The following is a 14,406-nucleotide window of genomic DNA, read 5'->3' as shown; positions in this document are numbered from 1 at the left end:
CTGCCGAATCTATGTTCAAAGCGTATGTGGATCTAAGCTAACGGGGGGAGAGGTTATATTGAATGACATTCATCTTATCTATCTGTTCGATCAAGTTTCCAAGCACACACTTTCATGATCAAGGTGGAACTCCTCATGCAGTGAGCAAGTGTTCCCAGAAATCTGGGGAGTGACAAATACGTGTTCATAAGTTGTGCGTTGGATGATAGCAGGGGGTTAGCGGGCTAAGGTTAGAACAGCTTTGAGCTCACCAAAGGAATGAAGAAAGAACGAAGTAAAGTGAGAAAAACGGAAAAGAGCAAATAATTAAGAAATACACAAAAATACGACAGGAATAGAAAGAGAAAAAAAAAGCAAATGGACATGGGAAGGAAGGCTGGAGTTTCCATTTATTCATCTCCATTTTTACATCACCTACAAAAATGTACACAGACACTAATTTCAATATCTAGTGACCGCAAAGCAAGAGATACGTCTATTGGCAACACTGAGATGACTTTATGGATGTCAAATGTGTTTGTTACGTTAATTATTTCTCTATGTCCCATCCAGATAGATAGAGGGTCAATGCACAAGGTAAAAATGGACCTAATTTAAGCACACTTAGAAACCCTTGTTTCTAGGTTAGGGTCTAGATTAAGATCAGCAAATACAACATGGGAAAAAAATGTCAAATACAAAAAAAAACTCTAGTTTATTTCTTCCACATTTAACTACTTGTGGAGTGAAAGATGCAGTGAGTAGGAATTAAGCTGGCCTAGCCTCATTTATGCTCCCGCCCCATATCTTTTTCCATAATGAACTCTGCACTTTTCTTCTTCCTCGCAGTAATCCTGCTTCAAAGCTTCATTTTCAACCAGTTGAAAGATTTGAACATAAAAATTAATTTGGACACAGACACACAACCAGATCAATCTTTAATGTGTAAAGATTACACAAAGTACCGTTTGCCAAAAAAAAGTGCACTAGTCAGTGATCGTTAGAATTAAGCAGCATCCACTGAGTATACTTGTCCCAAGGAATAGGATGCGACCTCGGTTTCTTCACCAATTAGACCATTCTGTCGTTAAAGCCTGCTGCACCATCATAGCTGATCTGCAAGTCCATTTGCTCCTATCCTTTATTCTGACTCAATCAAAATGGAACCGGAAGTTTAATTAACCAGATTTTTATTTTGAGGAAACGTTTCAGATGAAAGGAAGGTTTTTTCATGGCCTTCAAGAAAACAAAAGATTGTCTGCTGGTTGGTGGATTGGTGACAAAACGCTCAAGGTGCAAGAACAAAAGGGGAAGTTATTTTGTTTCCACACACAGCTATTGGAAGATGGAATGCTTTACCACAAGAACGAACTGAGCAGGGATAGCAGGAGACTGACTTAAGTGTTTGAAAAGGAATATGAAAGGATGATGGTGGTGGAGTGGGGGAGTGAAATGAAGTTGAATAGAAAACTAAAGTTGAAGAGCTACCAATGGATCAGGCAAATTGTCTCCTTCCCTGCTAGAATTTCTGTCATTCACAGCCAAAGCTGGTGGCCTGTAGATCCTTTAGAGAGGGACAGATTCCTGGAATGTAATCCTGAAAGCAGCAGGCAAACTTCTGGAATGCTGTGTAAAAACAAAATGGAAATTGACAGTTGCTGTTGGAGGTTGTTGACCTGCCCAATGTTTTAAATACTGTTGTCATGCTGTGGTGGAAGTTGCATAGAATTTGACACAAGTACATGCTCAATGGGCGTTCCTCATGGGAAATAAGAATGACAACAGATCAACACTACTGTAATGAATTAAACTTGAATCACGTTATATACAGAACAGTGGGCTGAGGGGAAAACTCTCCAAATTTCTTTAACAAAAAAAAACTTGCTAGGGTTCCCAGGCAGCTGAATGTATTACAGAGCGAAGGTCATGAGTTTCCCAGGGCTCAATCTGTTCCTAGTTATTAGATCTGGGACTAGAGGTAATGCATGTTCAGAAACCACAATTTACCGAAGTTCTACAATTTAGCAAATTCTGATGCCTGTCATAGTGGAATAGCTAAGCCAATACTCTGTCTACTATACAAAACAAAATAGGCTATTTGGGGCAGACACTGGCCCAAAGAGCTGTGACCTGACCAGCAATGCCTTTAGGACAGACGGATCAACTGTTTGTTGATGCCTGTTCCAGCTCACTTACAGAACGATCCAGTTTCACAGACTGTTGTACAGGTAACATACAACTAACAGTCACTGCTCTCTGATAAATCTCCCAGGCAATTGCAAATCTCCCAGCTGAAAAGAAGGACCCCACTTCAGTCTAAATATCTTTTAGCCACCAATTTGGGATGAACTGTTAAGTGTAGGAGCATCTGTATGCAAACTCCTAGTATCTAAGGTGAGAGACTTCTGAAAAAACAAATTCAGTGTTTTTTTTGAGAAAATTTATGGGCAAGAAAAACTGAATACAATAACCTCAGTGGAACAATCAAATACATTTCTGTAGGACTAAATATGTAAGTGCTTATTCTCTCTTCTCCCCTAGGATAATTAGACTGGATAAAACAAGTTCCAATCGGTTTGGTGATTGATCAGCAGACAATGTTTCAGTTGTTTGAATTCCTCACTGCAATGACCTCGATACTAAGATCCTAGCTCTGACACCAAACTTGCAATAGGCTTTAAAGAGCTCAAATTCTACAACTGAGGAAGATCATTAGATGTGGTCTATTCAGGAAGGCCCTAGGATGGCTTCCATCCCAGCATCCTATTTGTTCTTAAATAATGCCTCCAGGTCAATGATTGCCTTAGGAAAGCTTCCTGAAACCTGGTGCACACTAGGCAGAGACCAGAGCATTTCAGAATTGACAGAGTCATCCTTGAATTGGCAATGCATCTCAGGACAATTCCAAACCATGCCAGAAAATTAAACAGCAACACAGAGTACAGAATGTGAACATTTGGTATATTTGGAGAGGTGGCGTTCTTTTTGTGATCCTCGTAAACATTTCAAATTACAGATTACAATACGAGCTCACGCACTGACAACCCGGATTTAATAAACATTAAAAAACCGCAAGATTCTGATGTGTTGACCAAGTCCAATTTGGTGGTTGCAACCAGCATTTGCTTTGCTACATCCAAAGCTTACTCTAAACCAGTTATAAATTGAAAGACAAGTTAAAAACCATCTAGACTTTCAATAACAATATAGTCCCAAGCAATTCTGCTCAGTAGTAAGGACCCATCTTTTCATAACCAGCGTAACTGGGCCATTCAGGGAACAAACCATAGGAGCAGCGGAGTCCACCATAATGGTCAAATTCAATCCCGTATCCTGGCATGCGGTCAGTTTCAGTCAATAAAGCATCCAATGATTGATTTGTTTTGCTAGATTCCGGCGTATGTTTCAGCTCCGATCGGATTAACCTGTAATTCTGTCCCTTGTTACTATCCCAATAGATCTTTCCACCGCTTTCATAACAGATGGCAAACTCTATCCTTTCGTGTGGAACAATGTATTCTGGTAAGTGAATCTCAAATGCAAAAGTGTCTTTATCTGAGCCACCATAAGAGTCCTGGACATAGCAGCATTCGTGGTCTTGTAAAGTTTTCCAAGTGTCAAACGTTATTCTCACTTTCAAGGACTTCTCGAATGCAATGTTTTTCACCTTGACTGTCCCCCGAATGGTATTGTCTTGTAACATGCAGTTTTCAAGGCAGACCGAGTCAGTTTCTAGGCGTTTCTTGAAGTCCAGATAATCCGATGAAGGCTGTGCAAAATCTAAGAGCAGGCTATCTTGGTCTGTGGTCTTCAGGCCTACCAAGCTACTGATCAGGTCATCAACGTTGAAGGAAAAATTTAGGTCATTCAAATCAAAGAATTTTACTGTAGTCAAGGGCAAACCCTTTGTGTCTGCAAAGGAAACACGTTTCTGCTCCTTGTTTCTGTGCTCGTTTTCTGGTGTATCTTCACTGATGTGGAGGTGAATACATGGCCGTAGTGGCTGGTTTACTTTCAGTGCTCTTTTTGTGGCGTAGCTGAATTGCTTGAATGGAGGAGGAAGATATAGCTGCATAGCTATGTCAATTGGCATTGCAGATCTGGGAGACAGAACCTCAAGCATACTAATGAGAAACACAAAAATAAAAAGTTAGTTGGTGCACCCAAGTCATGAGAGTAACAACCAGATTTCTTCCCAGCATCTGCAGGACAAGCAGGCAGTGACACAACAATCTTTTACTAATACAATTTACTGCAAATCTTTAATGTCTGCAGCATTTTATCCATATATATAGCACTTTAAAAAGGGAAAAGTGTCAAGGCATTTTGCTGACAGAAAATAAAGTCACTAAGACACGATGGGACGGTTCAGGAAGTGATCAAAAGTGGGATGGAAAACACAAGTTCTGGGAAGGCTTTTGGAGGCTAAGGAGATGTGGAAAGACAGTGGGTTTGGGAAGGTGTTCCAAAGGTCAGGGCAAGGCTGATTGAAAGCTCTGCTACCAATTCTAGAATGCAGGGTGGAGAGAGAGAGAGAGAGATTTGCTGAAGATCAGAGTTGAGAACCAAAGTGGGTTAGAAGTAAAGAGGAGGGATATGAAAGCAACTATTGGACAACGCAGGAACCAATATAGATCCGCAAGGACAGAAGTTAACCTAAAACAGGATTGGGGATGGGATTTGGTTGCAGTCGGGGTTGGGGGGGGGGGGGGGGGGGTGGAAACTGAGTTGGAACTTATTGGAGAATTAAGGATGGGAGTTGGAAAGAGTAGTATGGGAGCAGCAGGGGGAAAATAAAATATTCTAGAGTTAAGAAAAGCATGGATATGGTTTTCAGTGGCAGTGGGTAATAAGTTTAAAATAGTTTTGACGTTACAAACTTGTGTAATATTAAATGGAACTATAATTATCCCAACCCACATCCAATTTAACAGAAGTGCTGCGAGATAGTTTTTAGGTGATAGACTCACATTATTTCCAGATAAGTGCAACTAAATCAATGCAACCAATGTGCAATACTTATTTTCTGATGACCGAATTTCACAATGAACAGTAAAATAGAAATGGATCATAATTGAAACGATGCAATAGCAAATAAATCTTATGACATGATTGGGCTTCCAAGTGACCCTGTGGACTGACCCAGGCGGAGCATTGCAGTTCCACATGTGCCCATCTGCAGAGCTGTTGCTTGATGGGCTTTGGTTATGCTAGCATCAAACCCGAGTCAGGGACAAGAATCCTTATTACACAGTAGGTACATTATACATGCTTGTTGTTGACATTTCAGCCCGTTACTGGCACAAGATCATAAATGGAGATAATGTCAAAACATTGCTAGTTGTTTAACCACACTGCACCTCTCAAAACAACAAATCTGACTGGCACTCTGTCCACTTGAGAAAAATGCAGTCAGCTGTACAGTGCTATTCAACTATATCATACCAGCTGTGGCTCAGTTGATAACCTTCTGACTAAGGTGAGAGTGCTATGGGTCTCAGTACCACCACAGACTTGAAGACCAGATCTACTCTGGCACTCAGTGCATTGCTGAGGGAGTGCTGCATTCTTGGAGGTGCCCTCTTTCAGATGAGAAACCAACCAACATCCAAAACATCTGTTTGGTTGGTTGCTGTGTTTCTGACATCAGTCAGTCCAACGCTGGCAACTCCACATCATTTCTGACATAAGAGCACAGATCACATTACAGTACTTCAGAGGCTGTAAAGTGTTTTGGGATAGAGTTACAGTGAAAGGTGTTATACAAGTACAACTTCTTTCATTCTGTTAGCATGATCCAAACTGAGAAACTGAGCAAATCAAGAATAAATCTGAGTGTGTGTGTTAACTTAATTTTCTCAGGCAAGGTCATAATACACTTAATTCCAGAAGTGCCTCAGCTGCTGGTTAAGTGCAAGACACTCACCAAGCTTTGCCATCACCATCCAGTAATCCCTGCAGGACACGCAAATGTATGGCTGTCAGGTGAGGGGAAGATCAATGTCAGCTGTGTTTCTTCCTCCCTCCTTCCATTCCATCACCATCTTTCACCCATACCCCAAAATCAGCACTTGGAAATTAGTGGTCGTTTGGACAAGGTACTGCAAAGCTATGGGCACCAGTAACATGTACATTACAGCACAACAACATAACATCATAATAGATGTGCTAATTAGCGTACAATTACCACTTTAAAACAGTACTTGTAAATTCAACATCAGATGCATCTGGTTTTGGGAGATTGTGGAAGGAGGGGGAAAAGAGGGATAAAGGGTGGAATGAGCAGGGGTAGAAAATGGAAGTAGTTGGGCAGAGAGGAGTTATTAGAGAACAACAGGCACCAGGAATATATATATTACAGGACAGAACAACATAAATGATGTGTTATATAATTACTATTTTAAATCATTACATTTAAGCTAAGCAAGATGAGTAGAAATGTCAACTAAAGATTGCCACTGTCTTCAATGTCCATCAAAAATTCAGTGTCCTTTTCACAGACTTCAGCCCTCTTTCTGGAAAATGGTTACAGGCTGAACCAAACTGTTCACAACCTTGGGTGTCTGATTTGTCCCTAAAACAAGCTGCCAACCTCATCACCAAGACAACATCGTCCTGCAGAATCCGCCCTCCCCCCCCCACCCCAAATGTCTTTGTTACCTCTAAAGTGGACTATTCCAACACTCTCCTGCCCAACCTTCCATGTTCCACCCTCCATGACAAACCATAACTCATCCAAAATTTTGCTGCCCATATTCTAATTGGCTCCAAGTCCTTCATTAGGTTCATAAGATATAGGAGCAGAATTAGGCTATTCGGCCTATCGAGTCTGCTCCACCATGGCTCCTCATCCCCATTTTCCTGTCTCTCCCCCACCCCCATCATAACCCTTCAACCGATTACCAATTAAAAATCTGTTTAACTCCTCCTTAAAATTTCCTCACTGTCCCAGCATCACCGCACTTTGGGGTAGCGAATTCCACAGATTCACAACCCTTTGGGATAACTAGTTTCTCAATTCTACTCCTTATCCTAAGACTAATACCTTGGTTCTGGAATGCTCAACAAAAAGCATCCACGCCACGTCTACTTTATCCACACCTTTTACGATCTTATATACCTCAATTTGATCTCCCTTCATTCATCTAAATTCCAGAGAGTATAGGCCTAAACTATTCAATCTCTCATCTCTGGAATCAATCTTTGTCAATCCTGCTTAACTGTCACCTCTGTGCTCGTGGCTTACACTGGCTCCAAGTCCAGCAGATACCAAGTTTAAAATGCTCATCCTTGTTTTCAAATCTTCCATCACTCCATAGTTGGCAGCCAAGTTCTGGAATTCCCTTCCTAAACCTCGCTGCCTCCCTTTCCTTTTTTAAATTCACTCAAGGGATGGGGGCATCAGTTATTGCCCATCCCTAACTGGTCGTGAGAAGGAAATGGTGAGCTACCTTCTTGAACCGCTGCAGTCCATGTCACGTTGGTACACCCAGTGCTATTAGGGAGGGCAATCCTTAAAAACATATGCCTCTGACCAGATTTTTCCTCATCTTTTCAAATACTTTATGTTGCCCTGTTTCTGTTTAATATCATTCCTTAAAAAAAAGCATGGGAAGGTTTTACTATGTTAAACAACACTCCTATAAGTACAAATTGTTACCACAGTCCTTAAATCAGCTGCAAGATTTTAGAAGCCAGTTAGTTATCCAGAAGATAATTTCCTGCCATAGTCCCTCCCCCACTCCCATGAGATTAAGTTGGAACTAGACCTAATATTCAGCTGTGCCTTATAACAAGTGGCACGATGGGTCTGTACGACCTTGAGATAAATGTACCAATGGTCAATAAGTGACTACAGGATTAGATTCAGCAGGCACATCAAATGAATGGTGCTGCACTTCAAAACTTTCAGAGCTGTGTCATACCTCGTGTACAACTCTGCTACACAAATGTGACTGCACATTCTGTTCCAGAACATAAAGGTAATGTCATAATTAATTTAACTAAAATACAATTCAAACCACGTGTTTAATCTCACAGAAGGAACATCAACTCCTAGAAATTCATGCACACAATGGAAGTCTACCATCCCCCAGCTGAAAATAAAATTGAGGCAGCGAGCCAATGTAAACAAGAGCTCACTTTAAACTGCAGTTCTCCACAGGGCCACTGAAAACCCAAGGTCAGAAACTTGCAGATCCACAAGGCTTCCCTTCTCAGCCCCATTTCTTCCTCGTCCAACATCTCTTGAGATGTTGTTAAAAACGACATTAAAAAGTGGTAGCCTTTGCACCGGAAGCAGTTTGTAGGCAACACCATCAAATCATTAACTAATCAATGCAGGTAACAAAATTACGTTGAAACTAAACTTGCATTCATTAGTTTGGACACAATTACAGCTTTTTCAGCCAATACAAAATGAATGCATAAATTAAGTCAGCTGTACCACTGGCAGACATTCCACTGAAAGTTATCAAAATTAACCCATGCGCTATTCCTTATTCATATTTCCAGTATCTATTCCATTTCACAGCTCAAATTTCCAACTAGAATTTGATTTATTGCAAATATTAATGTATGGTCTGTCTTTACAATATAGGGAGTGGGGCAGCAGGGGGGATGTTCACATCCTACTTTAGCAGCCTTGAGGCTGAATTCTGCTTTTTTTAAAATCTGAATGTTAAAATTGAAAAGTGGATATCACTGACAGTGACCATCAAGCTAGTGGATTATTGTGAAATTCCAACTGTCCATTAGGGAAGGAAAGCAGCTGATATTCCTAGGCTGGTCTAAACATGATTCTAGTCTCACAACAGCCTGATTGAATCACAACTGCCAATTGAGAAAACCATGCAGACATATCAAGCAGCTTTCAAACTGAAAGCTCACCAGTGCTTCAGGGCAAATACGTATGGGTCATAAATGCCAACATCCCCAAGAATGAATGAAAGAAAGCAAACAAAATTCAACATTGAGAAGAAGTCTTACAGCTCACCACCAATAACATGAATCCTATCTGTATAATGAAGCAGGCACAATAAATTAGACTATCCTTGATCTTATAATATTTATTTTTTTGAAAAACTTGTTTGTAAACCTTTCTTTACTACCGGAAGAGGAAGTGCCCTATTGTGGGATTTTATACATCCACCCAAAAAGGGTAGATAGGATCTCAGTGAAATGCCTCATCTGAAAGATGTCACCTCTGACAGTACAGCATTCCCTCTCCACATTGCATCAGAATTTCAGCCTAAATTACCAACTCCAGTCTCTGGAGTGGAACTTGAACCCACGACCATCCAACTCAAGAGGCCAGAGTTAGCACTCAGCTAAGGTTGATATATTTTTGAAATAAATAAGAATAACCCCATAATAGAATGTGAAACAATTTTAATGTACATCACATTCAAAGTTTGTTTAAAAAATGGAGAGTGAATTACAAATTGAGAAATAGTCCTGAACAGCAATTACCCTCTGAATGGCCCTTCAGAGTGGCCTACAACAAGACTTCATGACCACATGCTTTGTGACCTCCTTCAGACTCAGCTATTCCAATGCTCTTTTAACCAGCCTCTCAGATCCCGTGCTCAGTGACCTACTTTGGCTTTCGGTCCACTAACGCCTCGATTTCACAACACTCATCTCCATGTTTAAATCCCTTTGTGGTCTCATCTCACACCTCTGTAAGCTCCTTCAACCCGACAACTGTCTGAGCACTCTGTTCCTCCAGCTCTCATCTCCTGTTCATTCCCCACTTCTAAATCACATTGCTCATTGTGCCGTCAGCTGTCCAGCTCTGGAATTCTCTTCTTAAATGTTTGCTCTTTAAAGCACACCTCTTTGGCCAACATTTAGGTCACCTGTTTGAAAACATTCTTGGCACCTTCCCTCCATGATGGTAATGTTAATTAAAGTCAGAGAGGAGAAACTTGAAACAGCATTTTCAGAGTTGCAATCTGACACCTGCTTAAGTTTGTCAAGAAAAAAAAAGAACAATTCTTAGATGTGAGCGATGCCAGGAAACCCTCATTCATTATCCACCCTGACTGCATAAAGCTGCCAGCCCTTGTGATAGTAATAAAAACAAAAAAAAAAAATCGCTGGAAATGTTCAGCAGGTCAGGCATCATCTGTGAAGAAACAGAGGTCGATGATCTGAACTGAAGAAAGAGGGACATGTAAGAGTTTTTAAAGCCAGTAAAGTGGGGGAGGGAGCAGGAAAAATAAAAGGGAATATCTGTGACAGGCAGAAGAGATTATATAATGAACAATCTCATGCTACAAAAGGCAATGGGAGTGGTAATGTTTGTAGTAAAGAAACAAAAGATCTGTCCAGATGAGACATCGATAGCTACACAGTTCCATCTGAATGCAACATGAAGGGATAAAGAAAGAAATAAGGCAGCAAAAAAAACCCCACTAGGAATAAGATGGAGGTAGAGATTATGATCTACAGTTGTTGAACTCAGTATTGTGCTCAGAAAGCTGTAGAGTGCCAAGTCGAAGAACAAGCTGTTCCTCGAGCTTCTCCGGAACACACTTGCAGGCCAAGGACAGTGAGGTCAAAGTGGGATCAAAGTGACAAGTTCAAATCACAGATAAATGGAAGCTCAGGGTTACTTGGTAACCGAAGGGAGATGTTCTGCAAAAAAGTCAGCCAGTCTTCACTTGGCCTCCTCAACGTAGAGAGGTCCACATCGTCAACAGTGAATACAATATTGAAAGAATCACAGAACTGTTGTGGCACAGGAGGCCATTCAGTCCATCATGTCTGCACCAGCTCTCCAAATAAGCATTATGACTTAGTGCCATTCTCCTGCACCCTTGTATATTGTTTTTCTATTTTAATAACCATGTGATACCCTATTGAATGCTTTGATTGAACTTGCCTCCACTACACTTCCAGGCAGCGCATTCCAGATCATAACCACTCACTATGTGAAAGTTTTTTATCACATCACATTCACTTCTTTTGCAAGTTATCTTAAAATCTACATCCTCTTGTTCTTGCTCCTTTTACAAGTGGGAACAGTTTCTCCCCATCTAATCAGCTTCCTTATGATTTTGAACATCTCTAGGCTTGTAGTGAAGAAGGCTTATAGTGTGTTAGAGTTTATTAACAGGGGGTTTAAGAGTCGTGGGGTTATGCTGCAACCAAACAGGACCTTGGTGAGACCACATTTGGAATACTGTGGGCAGTTCTGGTCACCTCATTATAAGGAGGATGTGGAAGCATTGGAGAGAGTGCAGAGAAGATTTACCAGGATGCTGCCTGGTTTGGAGGGTAGGTCTAATGAGGAAAGGTTGAGGGAGCTGGGGCTTTTCTCTTTAGAACATAGGAGGATGAGAGATTACTTAATAGAGGTTTATAAGGTGATGAGGGGGATAGATAGAGTGGACGTTCAAAGACTATTTCCTCAGGTGGATGTAGCTGTTACTAGGGGGTATAACTATAAGGTTCATGGTGGAAGATATCAGAGGGACCTCCAAGGTAGATTCTTTATTCTGATTGTGACTGGGGTGTGGAATGCACTGCCTGCTATGATAGTGGAGTCGGACATTTTAGGAACTTTCAAGCAGTTATTGGATAGGCACATGGAACACACCAGAATGATAGGGAGTGGGACAGCTTGATCTTGGGTTTGGACATAGCTCGGCACAACATCGAGGGCCAAAGGGCCTGTACTGTGCTGTACTTTTCTATGTTCTATCAAATCTCCTCTTAGCCTTCTTCTCTTCAAGAAGAATCCCAAGTAAGTTACTGATTCATTTTATCCCTTCATGTTCTATTGAGATGGGACTGTGTAATTCATGCTTCAATCTTTTATTTCTTTACTGTACATATTGCCACACTTCACTACCACACTGGTTCCAGTGTTATTTTGTATACTGTTGATTTGTTTATGACTTGGGACTTAAATCAAGCAAGGTTGATGTGTGCTAGACAGAATACTAAAGGTGTCAGCTGAGGTCCAATAACTACACCCTTGTCTCCAGAGAATGGAGCACACAATCTCAGCTTCCATTTCAGTATAGTACTGAGGGAGTGCTGCAATGCCAGCAGTGCTGTCATCACAGATAAGATGTTCATCCAAAGTTCTGTGTGATCGGTCAGGTGGATGCTATAGATCCACTAGCATAGAAAAGCAAGGAGTTCTTCCCTATGTCCTGGCCATTATTTGTACCTCAATCACATCACCGGTTGCCTCACCTCTCATCTCACTACTGTTTTGGGAGTTTGCTGTGGCTACCGTATTTCGGACATTGCAGCAGTAACTATTTCAGAAGTATTGCATTGTCAGTATTTAGCAAACTGGGAGATCTTGGGGAGAAGGTTTTTATACAAACCCAAATTCTTTCTCTACAATTCCAACAATAAAAAAATTATTTTTAACTGAGGGAAGTTTAAGTGGCAATCAACTCAAAGGGCTTCAAAATTACACAGTAGGATCAAAAACGAACACGGTTATATGAAATTGTAAAAGGAATTTCAAGGTCAAATATTCATCCTTCATGAACTTTAGAATTGTTTGACCTTACGTGAGACAAAATTAAATATTTTAAAATATATACTGTTTTTAAAAGCCTTGACGTTGATTGGATCCACTAGTATAGATATTTTAAACGATAAAGTTTTGCAACCAAAATCTGTTCTCTAATTGACAGTGGATGCAAGCTACACGCAAAGACTTTGCAACTATGTGCGCTTAAACAGTCGTCCCCTATCAAAAAACATCAGAAAATTGGCGTGTACAATCCTGAATCACCGTCTTACATATTGGTCCTAACATTTTCGATCATGAACAATGATCTCTTTATACAGTCGGGGGATAGACTGGAGCCTCACCGGCGTCAGAACAGGCGCTGGGAAGTACAGGAGGAAGCTGGTGCAACTGATCCCAACTCTTACCAAGAAAATAAATAAATCCCACTCACAAAACCCCGCCGTTTCATTCCGGCCTCTCGTTTCAGTCAAGGAGCTGGAACCTCTTATTTTAATGCTAATTAATTATATATTTAAAATAGCGCATCGCTGCAAGAGTTTCAGCAAAGATCGCGATCTATTTCAAAGCTTCGATGTAATGTCTCCGCTAAGGTTGGACGAAGTCTTAGTGTGAACACTGAATAATCTACATTTCCGCCCGAGTGAAGGTAAAAATAAACAGATACCCCACCACCCGATGCAATCTGTTTCCTCGCTATATTGCGCCGCACCTCTACGCCAGACAGTTCTGAACAAGTGTCCAGTATTGTTACACAAGTGTCCGGGGTTTCGGTCACTATTCTGTTAACACAGGTCCCTGAGCTTCTCCCCACCAATACAAGAATTTGGGATATATACTTCTGGAAACACTTTTTAAAAAGTGACCAAACTATTGCCTAATTTATTCTGCAAATAAATTCTTATACTGCATTTATAAATTCTTAAACTGCACTACAAATTTGGAAAATTACCACTGCTTTTAATGTGTTTGCATAATGCAAAATATATCCTGGTCTAACTTCAATCGACTCCCCCCCCCCCCCCCCCCCAAGACAAGGAATTAAACATATGGGAACTTCCGCAAACGTATTTCCAACAGTGCGAGTCTCCGTGTGTCTGCCGGCTGCTCCTCTCTCGCTTACCTGCTGTAATTCATGGGGCTGGAGGAGAGCTGGCAACTCCACCAGGCTTGTGGAGATGGCTGGAAACAGTGCCAGCCCCGAGCCCCCCGCCGCTCCCCTCGCCTCGCCTTCCTCCCGGCTACTCTCCCCCCCCCCGCTGATGGACAAGTACAACTCCGGGCCCGCCCTCACAACATCACAGACACCCCCCAACCAATTAGCGCCCGGGCCTCGACAGCACCCAACCAATAGGAGCGCGGTCCGCAGTGGGAGGAAGTGCCGGGTTCCGCCGCGAGGGGGCGCAGCGACAGCCCTCCATGGGATGATGGTTTCAATAGGAGGGATGTAGTAACAACTTGTAACATTACAGCTTCGAGTGCATAGAATAAAGTTTCGCATTTAGAGAGCGTCTTTCCACAGCCTCAGTGTATCCCAAAGTGTTTCACAATGCATTTGATAGGTAAAAAAGGCAACAGCCAATTAATTTGTGCATAGCAAGATCCCACAAATAGACCTGTCATCCTAGCCAAATACTAAGTAGTTAAATAGTGTTGGTTGAGGGATAAATAATGGTCAGCCATCCTCTGCTTTTACAGTGATGCCGTGAGATCTTTTACAGCCACCTGAGAGGGCTGACAGGACCAAAATTTAACTTACCATCCAAATCTCTGGCAATGCAGCACTCTTTCCTCATGGCACAAAAAGCTGGATTATGTGCTCAAGCTTTTGACTTGGGGATAAAGATACTAATAGTGAAGTAAAAAAAATCTCACAACAACAGGTTAAAGTTCAACAGGTTTATTTGGCAGCACAAGCTTTCAGA

The 14,406-nt window shown here is 41.4% G+C and overlaps 1 protein-coding gene across 1 annotated transcript; it reads right to left on the bottom strand.

The window, feature by feature from the left end:
- Positions 1-447: 447 nt before the first annotated feature.
- On the bottom strand, positions 448-13,709 carry ppp1r3b (protein phosphatase 1, regulatory subunit 3B). Its single transcript, XM_080188602.1, has 2 exons — positions 13,605-13,709; positions 448-4,103 (listed from the first exon to the last, which is right to left on the bottom strand). The coding sequence occupies exons 1-2, from the start codon at positions 13,616-13,618 to the stop codon at positions 3,206-3,208; spliced, it is 912 nt and encodes a 303-aa protein (XP_080044728.1). The 5' UTR covers positions 13,619-13,709; the 3' UTR covers positions 448-3,205.
- Positions 13,710-14,406: the final 697 nt, after the last annotated feature.

This window comes from Carcharhinus amblyrhynchos, chromosome 5 (assembly GCF_965287045.1).
Source record: "Carcharhinus amblyrhynchos chromosome 5, sCarAmb.v2.hapA, whole genome shotgun sequence".
NCBI classification, from domain to species: domain Eukaryota; kingdom Metazoa; phylum Chordata; class Chondrichthyes; order Carcharhiniformes; family Carcharhinidae; genus Carcharhinus; species Carcharhinus amblyrhynchos.
The sequence above is the reverse complement of the archived record's forward strand: the minus strand, read 5'-3'. Positions and strand labels throughout refer to the sequence as shown.